Source organism: Morchella importuna (assembly GCF_003444635.1).
Source record: "Morchella importuna strain M04M26 chromosome Unknown Morimp01GS048, whole genome shotgun sequence".
In the NCBI taxonomy this organism is placed as follows: Eukaryota; Fungi; Ascomycota; class Pezizomycetes; order Pezizales; family Morchellaceae; genus Morchella; species Morchella importuna.
Window position 1 is genome coordinate 253,813 of NW_025763445.1, and position 19,118 is coordinate 272,930.

A 19,118-nucleotide genomic window follows, 5' to 3' on the forward strand; every position below is an offset into this window, starting at 1 on the left:
ATGACCTCCGAAAAACGAGTATGTGTCTTCTGTGCTTCACGGCCAGGAACAAATCCAAAATTCGCTGCAGCCGCTGAGAGCCTGGCAGAAGAGTTATATCAACAGTCATGGAGCCTAGTTTACGGCGGTGGAAACCGAGGCCTGATGGGCTCTGTTGCTAAAACATTGTTTGACAAAGGTGGGAAGGTTCATGGGATAATTCCAAGAGCCCTTATTCGACGTGAAGTGGTAAGAAGGCTCCTAAATTTCCTACTATATATATATAAATGATCAATTCACTCACCAAGTTTTTTTTGCTACAGGAAGGGGAAATGGATATTGGGACTGTCGCAGTGGTGGAAAGCATGCACGAGCGGAAGAACGAGATGGCAAAAGTCAGTGATGCATTTGTTGCATTGCCAGGTGGATTTGGTACTCTGGATGAGCTGGTCGAGATTATAACCTGGGTACGCAACTGCCCAAGTCCGGAGATACGAATACAGCTAATATTGAGAAAATTAGAGCCAAATTGGGATACACGCGAAACCAATTGTCTTATTCAATGTCGATGGGTTCTTTGACAATTTCCTAAAGATGATGGAAGACTTCTACAGCAATGGTTTTGTAGAAGAAGAAACAAGGGGAATACTAAGAGTAGCTACAACTTCCGGTGAGGTTATCTCTGCCATTGAATCCTATATCCCCCCAGATGGACGCATGAAGCTTGCTTGGGACGAGAAACCAAACCCATAGCTGGACATGAACGCGAGCTACATTTAACGAGTTGTCATTTTAAATCTCTTTATCGATATCAAATCATTGATGTAATACAAAATAGACTGCATGTATTACCCAATAGTTTTTAACGGATAAATGAGATTATTTAACATTCACACCCTTTTTTATATATATATATATAAAGACAAAATCTATATGTAGTCCTTCTAAGAGCAGTTATAGATTACAAATGTCGCCCAGACAAAGTGAAAATATATCCTAACAATGTGTCGAGAAAAATTCTAGGTAATTATTGCAATACCACATAAGTCAAAACCTTCAAACCTCTGGCTTCTCATGTGGATTACTTATTTTGTTATCTAGAATAGTCGTTAGAATAGCCACACACCTACAGAGCTCTAGGGGATCTAAAAACATTATTCGGTCGGCATCGTACAGATAAAAGAAAATAGTCATTGGTATTTTTAAACACTAACTAATGGCAAAAAAACATGGGATAACCCCCATAATCGCTATACTTGCATTTACCCACCCAATTCCCTTTACGCAGTAATCCTCTTTACACTTGGGTTCCCAGCGGCCTCCTTCTTCTTCTTTTGCTTTATCGACTCTCTTCTCCGTTGCTTCCACGCACGATTCCATTCTCCCCTGTTCTCATAAAACTTCTCGCTCCAGACGTCCGCCATTGTTTTATCCCCTGGTGCCGCCTCTTCAATCTCCTCTACTGCCTTGGCCTTCTTTTTCCTATCTTTCTTTTTGGGCTGTCCTTCGCCCTCTTCCTCGACCGGCACTTCCTCGACCAGCTCTTCCTCGGCCTCGGTAAGTATCTTTGGGGTTGGTATCTTTGACCACACACTCAACGCGCCTAAAAACCTACTCTCGGTATGCGGGAAAAGCAACGGAGACTCAGTAGAGGGGGTATAAGGTGTGGCATCCTTCCTCACCGAGAGCAGATCTTGTCCACCAGGGAAACCTCCGATAATCCTCGGGGTAGACGGGACGAACCCAAGCTTTCCCCCATGACCCACACCATCATCTTCATCTGGGAAGAATTTGCGATGTCCAATTGCCGTGTCTGGCGTGGGCGCGGCGGAGCGGTAGCGATCACGGAAGGGGGCCTGGATAACTGGTCCCTCCTCTTCGTCCGAATCGTAGTCGGCGCCAAAGCCGAACTTAAAAGCAGAACTTTCAGTAGTTGCGGAAGCGGGGGATGGGGCAACGCCGACTTGGAGTAAGGTGGTATTTTTAGTGGTGGGTTTGTAGAGAGCTTCAAGTGGATGGACTGCCTGGATGGGGGGTTTGTGACAGTAGGAATGGTGATTTGCAGGGCCGGGGCCGTAGTTTTGGGTGAGGTGGTAGAAGAGGACCGGAGTGGTTTGGTTGGCGAGACGGGGGTGACTGGGGTGATAGGTGATGTCTTTTCAGTGGCTTCCTCTTCATTAGATCCGGACCTTGAAGATTCAGATGACGAAGAGTCGGACTTCGAGGTAGTGGTGGTTTGAGATTTCTTTCCAGGAATTTGAGGTTCTGATTCAGATTCCGAGCTGGAATCATCCTCGCCACCCACCTTGGCTTCAGTAGGAACCATGGTGGCTGCATCAACCATGACCTCGTCATCGTCACTTTCCGATGCATCTGTGACATCCACGCCCTTTGGCGCATCTGCAGGTTCCAGTACCTGGACTTCTGTTTGCATGATTCCATCTGCTCTCTTCTTAACCTTCTCTTCCTCTACCACATCGCCCTTCGCGTTTACCCAGCCGACCCCTTCGACATACTCGCTCGCCATTTTCTCGGCGGCCTGGTCTTTATCGAGCTGGCTAGCCCTCAAAAATTGGGGGAATTTGGTGTTGTTCTTGAACTCTTTGATGACCACCTCTCTCTTACGTTTTTTCTTATCTTTCTTCTCCTCCTTATCCTTTTTTTGCTTGTCTTTGGGCGTGGCTTTGTTGGGAGGGAGGGGTGTCTTGAAGAGACATTCGCGCTTAGACTCGTCCTCTATCTTCTTTGCAGACGAAGATGCTCTGCCAGCATACTTTGCAGAGACGCCTGTAGGCACAGCGGGTTTTGTCCAACCACGTTGTACCTTCCTTCCTTCGGGGAGTTCTATTCCTTGGAGGATGCCATCTTCGCCCTTCTTTCTTTTCTTTACTTTTGGTTCACCTTCAGCCTTACTTCTCTTCCTCTTCTCTTTCTTCTCCTCCTTTCTTGCGCTCTTTGCGCTTTCGACGTCCTCCATGTTTCCTTCTGGCTCGGGATGCGTCGCCCAAGTTTCGGGTCTAGCCTCTTCTACGCGGACCTTTACACCGCGAAAAACAGATCCGTTGAGTCTTTTCTTCAATTTATCTGCCTGGTCCTTGGGCAGATTAATGAATGCGTATGAGTTCTCTGGGAACGTCTGTATAGTGTGGTAGCTCAGACTCTGTCTAGTGGCCTTGTCAAGCACCGATTCGGGTATTAACGACGCTGTCGTCTCCGGTGTCAACGGTACGATGTGAAGTCTTACAATAGCGGGTTCGGTATCGGCTTTCGCAGGGACTTGTTTTTTTGTGGTGGAGGATTTTTGTTGTGACGAACTAGCCATTCCTGATCGCTAAAAGATATTCACCGAGGTCGTTAGAGAATTGTCGGAGGAGAGGAGGAAAGAGATGATGGGTATATCGGAGAGGGTAGACCATGGAGGGGGTATTTAGAGAACTTACCGTAGTTTGACCGGGCGGCAAGGTGGAGCGGTGAGACTTTTGCAGACTTGCAGTGCCCCACTAGAGAATAATTCGGTGTGGGTAAGGAACAGGCACCTGGGGAGGTATTGTATGTGCGATGGATAGCTTTTTTGACAGTGGGGGGTGAAGGGGAAGGGGAGGAGGAGGGATGTGCGAGGATGAGAGCGAGAGACAAAACGGTCTACAGGCGTCGCAAGTGCCACTGACAAACTGTTGCTATTCTCGCATAAAATAAACTCTGCAACTCTGCGGGATGTTATTCGCCAAGACAACGATCCACGGATGGGACACCACGCGAGTTCCAATCAGAAAGATAACAAGGGTGAACCTGAGACATACTTTACAACACCCTCCAGGACCAGTCAGGGTCCACGATAAAGCACATCAGGTACCAGTTGGTACAGCGATTCACAGTCATTTGGCGAATACACCCATTTGGCGAATTTGTATGTAGCAACCAGCCAGCAACCAGTAAAACCTCGAGTTTGACTAAGATATCTTGATTCTTATTGGCCTTAATCCCTGTTCGCCAAATGGGTGTATTCGCCAAATGACTGTGAATCGCTGTACATGTGCAGTTGCATTTGCGTAGGTGCCGCCTGCCAAATGCTCTCATGACATTAACCCGGTGACGGGCCACACACGAACGTCTTTCGCACTTCTAAGATAAGATCAAGCCCTGAGGCGTCTTTCGGATACAATACAAGACAAGCCTCACCGGCGTCATGTGTGTACAACCCTATACCTGATTACTGCAAATCCTGGGCGTAGCTGATTTAATACCTACTCTATCTACTTGGCTACACACTGACTACCATAACACGATAACTGATATCCCTTCAATATATATATATCTGCATCCGCGGATCCGGGGATCTTTTCTTGAGCAGCACTTCAAAGATAGGCGTATCTAAAACGTGGAGGTCAAACCTAACAATCGCTACTACCACTGTAAAAAAGACCGAGCCAGTACGCATCCTTGGAATTCCGGGCGTCTTTCAGTGTGCTCTCTACTCTAATGGCCAGATTAGCGAAGTAATCTGACAGACATACAGTACCGATTACGGGGAATGAATGCTAGCCGCTAGTTAACTAACTGTTATTCCCTACAAAACACTGCACAATACCTAAGACATGTCTCTCGCTTCTTAGCCAATACCTCTGCTTCGAGGCTCTTGGAACGTAAAGCTTAGATTCCTCGGCAAGCAATCGTTTGAAATAAAAACACAACCTTATTGGTGTCCTTGCACAACAATAAGTCTTACTTTTTGCAACTCAATGCGCTCCGCGCGATGAAGGAAGGCTATGGTGTACCAAGAATGAGATATTGAAAAATCACATGGAAATCGGGGGCCCCGAGGGAATACATTGTCTTGGATATAATATGGAATTATGGTTGACCAGCCAGGAAGGTTTTAATACTAACATTTGGTACTTCATCTCCTCTCTTTCTACCCGTAAATAGATATCCACAAATCCAATTGCAAACTACATAGCGTTCTCCCTCTCGTGCTATGCGGTATGGATGGAATGTTCCTTCTCTCCATGTACGCCGTGCGGCACAGAATGGTGAAGGAGGCGGTGTTTCCATTCGGCGACCGGATGAAGGACTAAATATAAGGGCGCTTTGACCATTACCCATGCAGTTATTTGTAATTATTATGGCGGACAGAGGTTGATAGGGACATCGGGAAGGTGTAGTAAGTGCTCCGAGGATGGGGGAGGAGGTTTGTCTACTATTGATGTCGACGTCTAAAATGACATATAATAAACGAGTTACATACCAACATTAACAATATGTGCCGGCTTTTGTGGGACAAGTTTGTTTCTCGTGATACTTTCCACTGCGTCGAGCATATATCCGGTACATGGAGCTAGCTAGGGAGCGAATTCTCACGTGTCACCAAAGATTTAAGCCTCCATTTGCATTAAGAACGTTTAACTCAAGTACATACATGTACTTACTTGAATCTGATTGGGATCACAACGAGAAATAAGTTTAAGAAATCATACATAAACATGCAGCAGATACGTAGCACCTGGCGGGTATTCGGATATCGAGTGATATCGAATGACTAAGGTATCATCCAGGTCATAATGTATCACCCGGTTTAGGTCTTTCGTCAGTCATCTCTATTCTTAAGTAGATTTCATATCCTTTTTTCTTTTACCTTATTTCCTTTATACTTGACTTTGAGTCTTTAGCTCTACGTATCCTCTTTCCCGTTTTTCAGCATGAATTAAGTTTCTTTTAATATTTTCGATCCCGCCACCACCACCCGTTTCAATTTTCTTGCCTCCTCCCTCCTCTTACCTTTTTTTATCTCCACTTTAAGTCTAGCCCCCGCGATTCTCCGGTCCTCGCGCGCATTCGCGATTTACTATTTGGTTAGGTTTCACCGTTCATTCCGCATATGTATTTAATGGCTATTGTGTAGACCCGAGGAGATTTGATGTTAAACTAAGGTGGATGATCGTCTATGTTGTGGAGGTGTCAGTGATATTGTATCCGGAGAGTTCTCTCTCCAATTGATGAGGACCCGGGTTCTTTCATCATACCGTATCACTCGACTCCTTGACCAACCTAAACCAAATATGGGAATTAAGTTTGCTGAGATCTATCCTGGGAAGCCTCAAGTGTTAATACTTCATGGTTCTTAAATACATCTTTGTACCATGTACCATCGGTCATAAAATACAAAGCTTGGTATAGGAACCTTCAAAGACAGATACCAATGAACGCCTTCTAGATATAGGACGGAAGAGTTTATTCATCCTCTTCGGCCATTATGCTCATTAGCTCCTTGAAGCAATCTGATAATTCTTCTACCACATCATTCAAATCTTCGACGGCATCCTCCATTTCCCTTATTTTTGCCTCCATCTCCGGCTCCAGATCGCCATTCCACCCGTCTCCTTTTTCTTTTATAGCTCGGTCTATCTCCGCTAAATCCGCCCATCGCTCCATGACCTTCTGCTCGCTTTGCCTACCTGGTTGCGGAGCCAACTCCGCCGTGGTCAGTCGGGAATTGGGTTTATTATCAGGGCTGGAGACAAATGATAGCCTTTTCTTTTGTATTGGGCATATGTCGCTCCCCTCTGTATCGTCATGTTGATTATGATCGGTCGCCGTCGGTCTTTTTCGTTTCGGTAGATGTTAAATGGTCATCGAGACTCGCGCTTTGAGACCCACCACACCCCCGTTCATGCTCATTGATCTTTCCCTTTCCCTTCTCGTCCGAACGAGCAGTAGACTCAGTTAGCGCATTCTCCTTGTTAGTATTTGGTGTAGATGCAGATATAGGTCTCCGTTGCTCTCTGGGCCAGGTTTTCAACAAATTTTCCAACAGCTTACCGAAGCTGGCCTTGTTGGAAAATTCGGTGTGTTTTATTCAAATGGCTCATTTTGAAATCCTTGATAAAATCATCGACTTGGTCGATACATGCTCTGACGAGAAGGATCCGGCGTTCTAGGTCTTCAAGGAAAAGGGGACCTTTCTGCGGCTGTGAGGTGCCGCCAATTTCAATTCGTCCGGCAGTCCGCTGGGTAGTTCCTCTTTGCTAAAGCTGTCATCGATGAATCTAGCTTGTCCCTCGGATGACACTGGTTTCATAAGGTTAGTAATAGTCTCCGCTTCCTAGCAGATAGAGGGATTAGTTGAATACCCTTGCATATAGGTGGGAGACCATACCTTTTCAATACTGTCAATCCCCTCGAGTTTCAAATCCTGAAGTAGTTTGAGCAAATTGCCAATAGCTTGTAGGCTTATATCGGTCTCCGTGGGGATAAAGTCGGTACAAGTATCTTTCGGGACTATCGGTAAGTCTTCGAGTGCCTCCATGTGGGTGTCTTTAGGGACATCGAGTGCCCCACGGCTGATAGTCGTTAAATCGTTCCCGTCCATCTCCATATTTTCCAGGTAATCTTTACTGCTAACAGTTGATTAAGTTTGCACTGCAAAGACCTCTCGGGGGAGTTGAAAGCTGGATAGGAACGTTGACCGGGTGTCGAATGACGAACTCTTATAGTCTTTTGAAATAATGTTACCCTAGTAGCCGAGTAACATTTTGCCCAGAAAGCCAGAGTTTTGCGGCGGATTATGTACGTGGATGAAATAATTACCAATTACCACGTAATAAGTGAACAAGTTTATATGTTGGATCTCCGGAAGATGTCGGTCGCGGGGTGTATACGTACGGCAACAAAAATGGATGTGAATTCGCTATGAATACAGTGTTCCCGTCAATGCGCTAGTACGGCATTCGTATTCTTTGCGTAATGACGGTTTAATTCCATATTCATCATTAAATTCCACGGTCCTATATGGTGGTATTTTCACCCATTTTTTCCCTGGTAAGGAGTACATACATGTGCGTGTCGTGTGTTCACAAAAACATATGTAGGTTTTTGTGGGTGAATCAGGTGCCGGCAGCCATGAGAGACCAGTTTGCAACTTATTTGGCTGCTAGAGGTAGTTGTCCCTGAGCGGCCAGGCCAAACACCATAGGTGTGTATGTAATTTGTTCTGATTACACTACTAGTGTTCATTCTCGCAAGGACCGGTTATTACCACACGCTAGAAGGCTACACCTGTAGTAAAAGGTACGTGTAGTCCGATACCTCATGGTGATGTTTCGTTTATAAGGCTTCAAGTAGCGCAATAGAGCGTATTTGACAACTGTCGATTTCGACAATTGACAGTTCGGCTTTGACAGTTGCGGGTCGCAAAATTGACATTATACTTCACGAACTCTCAAATTATTTAGTAGATCTCGACCATTATCAGTGGTGATGAGATCGAGACATAAGGCCTTTTGCGCATTGATAGAGTCTAGCTCTAAGTTCCGGTACCCTGTGCCGATACCCTCATCAATCAAAATTGACGGTTCGGCAAACCGCTATTGCAGCCGGAATCGACAGTTGTCAAATACGCTCTAATAGCGACGGATAGGGTCCCACTATACCCAGGAAGGTAGTCAACCACGGCCACCCAGTACTCTAAAAGGGTTGCATAGGCCCGGTTCGACTCTGAATGTACCTACATACATTGTGATATTCTCAATCCGTCCAAACAGCCTAACTGCGTACGTAGGTGTGAAGAACATTGCTTATCAGAGAACTTACTACAGACTATATACTTGCTTACCAGCATATGAACCAGAAAATGCGAGTTCGAGAGTCAAGGATTATTTGTATGGAGTGGCGCGGATCTGCCGTACAAAATAGACATTTGCATTTTCTGGTTCATATGCTTGTAAGCAAGTACAGGTGTGTAGAAGTACAATTTTTATTGGCTGGTGTTGCTACGGTAGAAGCGCTGAGGTCTTGGCATGCGGCTCCAAGACAAATAAGCATTTATGGGGACATGTCGTCATCTAGCCGAGAGAAGCCGCCTGACTGACCCTGCATGCGCAAAAAACGATTTCCAAGCGGCACAGGCATGTTTGTAATTATTTGAAGTGCATGTCTAGCTGTATGTAATAAAAGAATCAGCATTATTAACCCTCCCGCTGTAGAGTAGAAGCATCATTCAAATAAATACCCACCGCACTGGTACAAGGAGTACTGATACGTAGGGATAGACGTGGTAAGCTAGCCATATATATGTTCATTCTCCCCCGCACTCTCAAGCAGCAGAGATTGAACGTCTTTTCAACTTTGAAACCCACCTCTACCCTCCGTATCAGTTCGCTTTCCCAGAATCCCAGGCCTTCACAACTTCAGTTTCGTAGAAACTTTCAAAAGACAGCATCAGAAATGGGTTCCCACGGCGACTTTAAAACTATCGAGGCCTCGCGTCCTGACTTCGAAGCAAACGAAAGTTTCTATCACACCAAGACCGTCAAGCCCGACTGGAAAGTCGGCGATGGGGCCAACGACCCCAGTTGGAAAGATCACAAGACCGTAGAGATCGACCCCTACGGTAATGGCCGAACCAGCTTTGACAACTATAAACTTCTCATCTCTGGGATCATTCCGCGTCCAGTCAGTCCTCCCTTCCCCTCGTGACAGAGAGTAGCTATTCTGACAACAAATAAACAGATCGGCTTCGTCTCAACCGTCTCTACTGACGGCAAGTACAACCTGGCACCCTACTCCTACACCCAAATCGTCAACCATGACCCACCAATCTTCTGCATCGGGATGAGCGCCGGCCGAGGCGCCAACAAAGACTCCTGCGAGAATCTCCTCACAACCAAGGAATGTACCATCAATATTATTTCCGAGTGGTTCATTGAGGCTGCCAACTACACCTCCATCAACGCCCCCCATGGTGTATCAGAATGGGGTCCCACAGGACTGACACAGGCTGCGTCCACCAAGGTTGCGCCACCACGTGTTGCAGAGTCGGCGTTCTCCATCGAGGCGAAGTTGATTCACACGCATGATTGGTTTTCGCCTAGTACGGGGGCAAAGACGGGAACGTTGGTTATTGTCCAAGGCATTAACTTTCATGTACGCGAGGATGCGCTGAACGAGCAAAAGAATATGATTGATCCCAGCGTCTTGAGACCTGTCAGCAGATTGGGTGGCGTCACCTATGGTAGGACGACAAGTGGGTACGAGTTAACGAGGCCAGAGTTTGCGGACGAAAAGGCGAAGGAAGAGGTAAAGGGATTCTTGTGAGATTGGGGTAAATGTATAGAGCGTGTTTAGATACGATACTGTTAATTAAAGCTTTAGTTTGGCATTAGAATTGATTTGCCTATACTTTGATATGATTAAGGTTCCCATTCATTGGCCGAAGTGATAGGGCCTCCCAGCTTTTCATAGTAGCGAGATCAAGTTTAATTACATAGCGACCATTGATGCCATTATTCAAGTATCTGTCATGAGACGCACCAATACTTAGAGTGATAATCCATGATTTGAGTATTTTAATCCAATGTTATCCCTGTTTTAATATTAGTGGTGTATGAGGAGGCTTGAGCTGAGCCACATAATAACTAATTGAGCCACTCGACAGTTTTAGAACTAAGGATCTGATTGATTGGACTGTTAATGCGGGCTCATAATATGGCTCAAGCTAGTGACCAATGATTCTGAAAACAAAATATTTTGCTGCTAAGTATTAAAGATGAAGGGTGACGTGTTGGAAAAGTTATATTAATAGGAAAAACTGTTGGGCCGAGAATTTTGAAGTATAAAAAACACCAGGGGTCCAAATCTTCCCTCCAACTGCCAAGTAGTCATTATCTTACTAAAAAGTAGATTGATTCAGACTTGAATCAACCATGGTTATAGGCTTGAGCTGGCTTAGGTCAACGGATAATATAAATCACTTTCCATCAGCCCAAGGCTTGGGCCAACTCGTCTGATAGATCAATCAGGCTATCAAATTATCCAGAAGAGCTTGGTTGTCAAAGTTTTGGGACGAAAGCTTCCATGCACCGGCCCATAACTTACTGATAGGAATGTGACGTTGAGTGATTGTTCGTGACTGTGGTGCTTTAAGATGGACTGTGCTGTGCCTGGTGGGTACGATGAAGTCAAGCAGTTGGTCTGAAAAAGATCGATGTGTTCAAATTATGTTTTTTTCGGGATAGAGGCTGAAACATCTTTATTTTGACGTAGATTTATTCCATTTTATACGCTGTAAATACCACAGTGCCCTAAACCTTACCACCTTCTACAAATTTCAGATAATAGTGGAAAGAAAAGCAAATTCGTCTTCAGCCTGGCTCAAACTGTGCTTCAACTAGTCAAGTCTCCTGCAACCTCTGGTACACCAAGTAAAACAACTCTAACCATCGTTTTTTGTTCTCGGACAATGGTTTTCCAGGCGCCTGGAAAGAGCGATTTGTGATCTCCTTTAGCCTGCTGCGGAAAATTTTTAAAGCAATCATACTTTTCCAATCCTGGAAGGCGAAACGAACGCGATTACCATCAAGGACAAGGACACCGGAGTACATCTATCCATTTCTATTAGGTCTGTTCAAAACAGGGTTTCTGTCTGACATTCTTACCTTGAAGTCAACATCGCCGCAGAGCAAGGCAACAGTGATGTCGTCAACATGTCCGGTCTCATGGGCGTCGTAGAAGCTTGGATATATAAGCTTAATAATAATCGCAAGGGAGGTAATTTAGCTTACTTATTGGATTGCATAATCCCATAGAATGCTAACCACTCGCTCCTGGTGTACTTATTCACTGAGCTAGGATGTATCGCAATGTTCTGGCCATTAACAACGTTCTTCCATCCCTTCCCGTCCTTTTGCAGCAGTTTTGGGTAAAACCCAGCGGCGACAACTGCGTTTACTACCGAGTCGTTCTCGCTGCTGTGGTTCACGGCATTAGGTGCTATGAAGAAGTTACGGCGGCGGTAGGTGTTGAAACGACAGCAGTTGAGATAATTTCTCTCCTCGCTCGTAAGGCTAAAGAACCCTGCGTCAATGACAGCAACGATAAGTTGCTGTTTCAAATCCTCAATCCCAGAAAGAGTGCGGCTGCTGAGATAGTTCTTTCGACAGAAGTCTGATTCGGTTATGTTGGTGCCTTGGCAAACTCGTCTCCAGGAGGAGTAAGCATTCCATCCAGTAAGCAGGTCGGAGTCACCTGGGAGAATTAGCCACGAAGTAACAACTATTCTCTTAACCACTCATACCTCTTTTGAACGAAAACCTTATAGCGTCTGCCTCTTTGCGGTACCCCATTGGCGTGACAAAGGGGGATTTGGATGATAATATAGCTGCGATCGTGGTCACAGCGTCTAGGCAGCCATATACACTACCCAGCAGTACCATTTTACCCAGGTAAACATCAAGCGGTAGTTTTGCTAGCTGACAACCTAGTGGTGTGAGTTCTTCGGCTAACGTCAAAGCTTTTGCCTGTTTTCCGTTAGATTCTCGATTTTGAAGGTTTCATTTACGAAAGATTACCTCGATCAGGGAGTCAATGGCTCTCTTGATGTTCTTAGGCAGAGGCGCATCAAGTGCTTGAGCAAGAATCTCTTCGATACCCCCAAGCTTACAGATTTTAACCCTGAGTGCCAGATCTTGTAAGGATAACCTCATCATCTCAGGGGATTGTTGCTCTGCCATCTATCAAGAGTTTAGTTATTGGATGCTCGGAATTAGCTGATTGGATTGAATTCACCCATTTATCATGTCGATCCTTTGTAAACATATGAAAGCACAGCCCTTCTTGGACTCTTCCTGCTCGACCCCTCCGCTGTTTTGCGTTTGCTCTACTTACGAATGTTTCTACTAGCCTGCTTAGCTGCCTCCTCTCGTCGAATCTCATTTCTTTGTGTTTCCCTGAATCGATCACGCATGTAACATCAGGTATAGTGATACCAGTCTCTGCGATGTTCGTGGCTATAACAATCTTCCTCATGCCTTGAGGTGGCACCAAGAATGCAGCTTCTTGGTCTTCGCTAGCAATTGTTGAATGAAGTGGATAAACCAGCCATCCTCCATCCTTTTTATTTGAACCAAAAACTGGATGCGCTGATAAAAGATCATTAAGCCTTCTAATTTCACCCATACCAGGTAGAAATATAAGGATAGCTTTTGAATAGTTGATATATTCAGGTGAAAATGCTACTTTTTCAAGGAGCTGCATGATGAGTTCGTATTGTATTTGGTGTGGGTTTATTCGTGAAAGTGCCGATTTAGTCTCCTTGGAATAACCAGTAAGAGCTGTACTAAGAACCACTTCTTTATCAGTATCAACTTCAGCATCATTGTCATCCGCCCAATCATTGCGATTTCGAGGGTTTCGAGAGTCCTCTTCGGCTTTGAAACCAGTGACCTCAATTGCATCTTCAAGATAGTGAGTTCTGACAGGGAACGTTCGCCCCGGGACGTTCATCACAGGAGCGCCGTTGAGGTATTTCGAAAACTTCTCCGCGTCGACAGTGGCTGACATGAGAACGACCCTATAAGCAGTTAGAAAGTTCTGGTAACCAAGAAAGATTTTTAAATTTACTTCAAGTCCTTTCTCCTTGATAGCAGCTTTTTTAAAACGATCATCAAGAAATCACTATCGATACTACGCTCATGTACCTCGTCTAGAACTAGATGGGTGACCTCCTCCAGATCTGGCGATCTTTCAAGCATGCGAACGACAATACCCTAAGATAATTAGTTAATAGCAGTGAAAAATTCTCACAAAATAAAGCATTTTCTCACCGTGGTTGCATAAACAAGCCTAGTCTCAGCATGCATATTGCTTTCTAGCCTGATGGCATATCCAACAAGAGAGTTTTTGCCGCCAAGATCAGATTTGCGTTCTCCAAGCTCTTCAGATACGCGGCGGGCTAGAGATATAGCTGATATTCGTCTAGGCTGTTTTCTGTTAATTTAAAGTCGCAAATAATACGAAAGGGGACCGTACTTCAGTGCAGTAGATTTTGCATGATTTCCCTTGAGAAAGCTGATGTTCTAGAATAAAAGCCGGAGTCTGCGTGCTCTTTCCACTATGATCCCGTGTATGAGTAAAGGTTGTGAGGAAGAGATAGAGCTTGTATTACCATCCTGTCTCTCCACAAATAATTACTACTTGCTCTCGGTCAATCGCAGCCAAGACCTCATCTTTGAAAGCCCACATCGGCAGTTGCTTCCTTCCATTCAACATGTGCAAATATTCAGGTGTATTTTTCTTATATTCCCAACCCTCCCTGATCATATCTGTCTCATGAGATCTTTCCAGTTTTGTGAGGTTAACATCCTGAACCTCCTCAGAAGATTTATCGAAATCATCTTTTGTAACCCGCTTTTTCTTCTTCTCGGCCGTATCCAACTCCTCTGACACGTACTCATTACTTCCAATTTCTAATAAAACCTGTAATCCTTTGAGAATTTCCCGTTCCTGGCGTTCTGTTACTAGACGTGCCTCTTCCACTAATTCGGCCCAAAGTCCACGCCACAAGGTAGGAAGGCGAAGATATATCTTCTCCTCCTTCTTACTGCACAACTGAAACAAGGCATATGTGGCGATATATCCCTCCGCCTGTTCCTTTGTCGGAGTTCCAAACGAGTTCATAGAAAAAACGGTGCTGAGCAATGATGGTGAATTTACAATAACAGGTGGTCGTTCATTGTAGTTCAATATCGTTTTAAATGATGAGGCAGCAGCAATAGAGGACCAGTTGATAGTTAATCGACTACGCGTAGATATCGATGTTCCGGGTATCATTTCGTACCGAACCTTTGAGCCTACATCCCTGATATCGTTTAGCATAATGTTTTAATCAAATTCCCAGAAAACATTATCGTACAAGAACATACCGACTCTTACAAACTTCGTCGAGTACGCTTTTCACTAATATTAAGCCCACTCCCGTTTTTCCTTTCGGTTTATTTTTCCCAAAACTACTAACTGTAAAACCAGCTTCTTCTTCGAAATTCCTGATACTGACTATCTCTTCCCCGTTTTGTCCGATAGTTGTTTCTTCTGTAGGTGGTGGCTCAAAAAGACCCCCTATCAAATCCATACCAAGATCATCATCATCTTCAATAGAGCCATGCTCGGACAAAGCAAATTGCACCGCTTCTTTACTATCCTCTTCGTCAGATTCGACGGTTCCCTCAGATAGTAGTGGTATTTGTTGTTTAGAAGTATGGGAGTTTTTATCATCCCATTTGCCTTTCGGTTGCTTTTTTGTCCAGCTTTCTTTTTCAAGCCTTAATCTCTCTTCCGCCCAAGTGAACTCTGCGCTCCTAAGGTCAAGAAGTGGATCCTGAATAAGAGCTCTAAGTTTATCTTGTAGCTTTTTCAAACTTTTCATCTGCCCGGAAGAGAGTTCTTTGGGGGCTTGTGTTGTCTTGCGCCCTTTCCCCCCCTTTTTGCTGCCAGAAATAGCAGTTAAAACCGGATTAAGGTTATAAATCTGGGTTTGTAGTTTGATATACCCCGGTATAAGCTGCTCAGGATTAAGGTCTCCCTCGTCTTCCTCACTCTCGCCTGTTTTCACAGTTATTGCGTCTACATTGGGAGTATTATTGCTTTCCAACTTTGGATTTGGGGCAACTCTAACTGATAGGTGACGAGTGTCAGATATTTGCTGACGAGGAGTAGATACTCCCGAAGAAGGTTGCGTTCCTGCTGGTGTTATATCTAGAAGAGATCAGAAACATTACGTCGAGGCCTTGAGGGATAGCAAGCTTACCGGATGATCCTCTTTTAGAAACATTACCAGATCCGGGACTCGCATCCAAGAATCCCGGGAGCTCGTCTTCATCGCAATATAATGCTAACCAGTCTAGGATATCCTCCATCGCTGACTCGAGGCCTTTCTCTTTCTCCAGTGAATTACTGCTCCTTCCGGCCAATGCCCGCAATCCCTCCTCTACTCTCCTGCTAGGAAACCCCATGGCGGTCAATGTCTTGTGCAATATCCATCCATTCACCAATAAAGTTTCTCCCCGCCTCATAAAAGCTTTGGGCTGGTCTGGGTAGAGTTTTGATTGTTCCTCTCTGGCCAACCTCAGGATCTGCTCTCCTAGGCCAACCTCCTGGTTAATATCCTCTTCTACCTTCTGCTTAGAGGCGTATCTCGTAAGATTAAACCTGAGGATTTTCTCAAGTTTTAGAGGGAAACATATGTTCCTGATTGTGCGTTTTTCTGTTTCTGTCTTGCTTACAATCCTTTGTGACTCTTTATTAACCTTAGGACCGTTTTTTTCTACAAAACACTGCAATTCAAAATCCGCTTGCTCTTCCTCAGTTGGAATAGTGTATTCTTTCTCATCTATATTTGAACTCCCGCTTCCTGGCTTGGGGATACCTGAAACTTCATCCTCGGTTTTGCTAGGGACGGAATCATCCACAGGAGGCTCGGATGGCTTGATTTTCGATGGTGTTGAGGTTGTAGCGAATCCACGCGCTGTGTTTGTGGTGGCCTTCTTCTTCTTTGTCTTTGCCATTTTAATAAAACAGAATCTGGTGATGTAAAGGAGGAGGAGGAGGGGTTGAGGGGAAGCGAAGATCTTAGATGTGTGTTTTGACCCATTACGTCAGCGGACGATTATTGAGGCTCGAAATAAAGTTTGTGTTACTAACCCGGATGAGGAAGCTGTGATAAGAATGCGTTCATGTACTAAAGTCTGTCCGGTCAGACTTTAAAATCCGGCGAGTAGTTGTTCCTCACGATTTTATACTCTCTTATCTTATCGTCTAATCCATGATAGATGACCTAGCCATGGACGATTTTCTGCGATGTTTGTACCACGGCTTTCCTACTGGGTTTGGGTAATACGATTGAGATCAGGCCGATGCCTAAAGGAATATAGGCATGATCTTGCGCAATTGCATTTACCTAGTCGGTTTGGTCATTCAATATTAACCCAGAAAACATAGGCGCGAAGCCATTTGGGGATGGCATAATATTAACTACAAATATCTATTATGTACTGGATTAATAGATTCTTGTGTTATGTACCAGTACTAATCTGGCCAGCCCGCGAATGTCCCGCTTTCTAACTGAACCACTGTACTCCATTATCAGTGCCAAATTAGGCTCTAGAAAGTACCAAGTCGGATTCTATAAAGTACCGAACAGGAATCAAGTAGTGGTAATGAGGTACCGGATTAGGGTGTATAAAGCAGTGTTGAGTTACTGCCAATGGTCGATCCAGAGTCGGTAATGTACGAGTGATACTTGCAGTAAAGTACTATCGTATCAGAATTTATGAGTTTGATGTCTAAGCATTATAAGCTTATTCATTTTCATCACGAAGCATTTCTATTGGTTAGGATGTATGGTCTGCATACCACATATAGAAGCACATATATATGTATAGACAAAGAACTGTTCCCGAAATAGGATCCGGGAATACTGGGAAACGAGTTGGCATCGAAAGGGCAAACACTGGCAGGTAGAACTCATGCGAGCGAGGAGGGTTCGTGAGCCAGCTCATTGAGAAGGAGGAATTGATATAACTATAGAATTACTCACGTAATACAATGTTTCAAGTTACACGATCAGACTGGACACGACCAATTCTGTTATTCACTTAGGAATAGATCATGGATTGTGCGTGCCACTGCATGTCCTAAAAACCTAAACTTGAAGGCAAACACTCTTCCTCACCCAGTCCATCAGCAAAACCGGGTTTCGTCAAGACGAATTCGGGCGTCCAGATGTCCAAATTTGTCTTTTGCCCGCAGAACCTCGCCTTTTGGTCAAACGACCCTATCTTATGCCCCACCCGTTTTTGCCCCTCATCCTTTGACTACAAAATATGCTCGTTTGACAGCTCCACTGAGTCGGCCTATATGAATTTAGTTGACGATATATTAGCTAAGATTGTGCACACGCGGCATGTACAGCGCGATGCCATAAATCATCGGAAGGTGTGAGGTCGCAACGCCGCAACGCCTGACTGCAATGCCTGACCACAAATTTTTTCCACAACTACCGATGGCGCCCAGAGACAGTGTACCCCATGCTCCTACAACTATTAAGTTTGTAAAGGTATACACCACAACCCTTACAACTCAGCGATTGGAGGAGTGTGGGGTAGATGTTCTGGAGGACTAGCTTACCTATTCCCCTGACTTAAATCCCATTGAACATGTTTGAGTACATCTCAAGAAGCTTTACCATCAACACTACCCCATTTGGGATATGATACTAGATCACCTTAAGTATTCAAGATTTCAAATCGCAGCGTCACTAAAGGAGTTTATAACAGTAGCTGGTTTCACAGATATACACTACTTAGAAACAAAAGCACCGCTGGGGCTCTGGCCAAAAGATAAAAGACAAAAAGAAATGGGGGCACTTCTACTAATGGTAACAGAAACTGCTTTCACAGCAGTCGGAATGGCAATGTTGACCAGGGTTTTAGGGATGGATCCCAAGGGGGTCGATTGTATTGGTTGAAGGAGCAAAGAAAGAAGCCAAAAACCCTAAAATCCATGCCTATTCACGACATTAAGAACTACATTTTTCTTATTTATTTATATGTTCATTGCTAATATTATAACAGGCATATTTACTACGCCAAGAAACCATTAGCGTAGTGCCTTAATTCTAGTTCAAAATACGGTAATCTTTATTATGTCGATACTGGGCAATGAGGTCGGTCTAATTATAAATCAAATGTGTCCCGGAGCCAATTATGCCCGCATGTGGATATATTGTAACATGTAGTGAATTCAAAACTGGTTTCTGCTGCGGTATGTCTTTAGCAACGTTAATAATCTTGATGATGAATCCGATAACCTTCTGTTGGATATGCATTTAGTTTGAGTACGTAATATACGCCGATAAAGGGTAAAGTATCATGATAATTGATACCTATTAGCATGCTCTATTAGCAGGCTTGAGGAACATCTCTGAATAGTCTATATGTAGATCATCTACTAGCTTCTACTTCAGATTTCGCTAGAACTATGCCCCCACGGTGGTGTATGTCTCAAACACGTATTTTGTGCTTGTTCATAACTGCTAACGGCTATCTGCACGTACACAAGGCTAGAAGTGGGCTTAATTTTTACGTGGGTCTTCCCAGGAACCCGGGCCCAGGCGCATTAAACCTTTAGGTAAGTTATACATGTAGTGTTGGAGCCCTTAATAATCTTCGTATATATAGTACAGAAACCCTGTATTTTCAGCAATTAAAGAGATATAGTCCACGTCGTAATAGTTTTTGTGTGGCTTTCTTAACCGCTACACTGGTCGTTTTATTCTCCCAGAAACTGAGTGTTTTAATTTTCGATTCCTAGCT

The 19,118-nt window shown here is 44.5% G+C and overlaps 5 protein-coding genes across 5 annotated transcripts; 2 read left to right on the forward strand and 3 right to left on the reverse strand.

Moving 5' to 3' along the window:
• Positions 1–732, forward strand: LAJ45_10663 (uncharacterized protein; the record flags this gene model as incomplete). The annotated part of the gene is made up of 3 exons (XM_046120180.1): positions 1–228; positions 303–446; positions 502–732. 3 exons carry the CDS (start codon positions 1–3, stop codon positions 730–732), a joined length of 603 nt encoding a protein of 200 aa, XP_045966684.1.
• A 527-nt stretch (positions 733–1,259) lies between these two features.
• On the reverse strand, positions 1,260–3,301 carry LAJ45_10664 (uncharacterized protein; the record flags this gene model as incomplete). Its single annotated transcript, XM_046120181.1, has 3 exons — positions 1,260–1,590; positions 1,662–3,151; positions 3,224–3,301. The coding sequence occupies 3 exons, from the start codon at positions 3,299–3,301 to the stop codon at positions 1,260–1,262; spliced, it is 1,899 nt and encodes a 632-aa protein (XP_045966685.1).
• Positions 3,302–6,207: 2,906 nt separating this feature from the next.
• On the reverse strand, positions 6,208–7,351 carry LAJ45_10665 (uncharacterized protein; the record flags this gene model as incomplete). Its single annotated transcript, XM_046120182.1, has 3 exons — positions 6,208–6,577; positions 6,796–7,001; positions 7,133–7,351. The coding sequence occupies 3 exons, from the start codon at positions 7,349–7,351 to the stop codon at positions 6,208–6,210; spliced, it is 795 nt and encodes a 264-aa protein (XP_045966686.1).
• A 1,847-nt stretch (positions 7,352–9,198) lies between these two features.
• LAJ45_10666 (uncharacterized protein) lies at positions 9,199–10,068 on the forward strand (the record flags this gene model as incomplete). Its single annotated transcript, XM_046120183.1, has 2 exons — positions 9,199–9,426; positions 9,484–10,068. 2 exons carry the CDS (start codon positions 9,199–9,201, stop codon positions 10,066–10,068), a joined length of 813 nt encoding a protein of 270 aa, XP_045966687.1.
• Positions 10,069–11,144: 1,076 nt separating this feature from the next.
• On the reverse strand, positions 11,145–16,310 carry LAJ45_10667 (uncharacterized protein; the record flags this gene model as incomplete). Its single annotated transcript, XM_046120184.1, has 12 exons — positions 11,145–11,354; positions 11,409–11,484; positions 11,535–11,997; positions 12,047–12,269; positions 12,321–12,482; positions 12,538–13,321; positions 13,372–13,517; positions 13,575–13,730; positions 13,780–13,861; positions 13,916–14,608; positions 14,673–15,501; positions 15,554–16,310. The coding sequence occupies 12 exons, from the start codon at positions 16,308–16,310 to the stop codon at positions 11,145–11,147; spliced, it is 4,581 nt and encodes a 1,526-aa protein (XP_045966688.1).
• Positions 16,311–19,118: the final 2,808 nt, after the last annotated feature.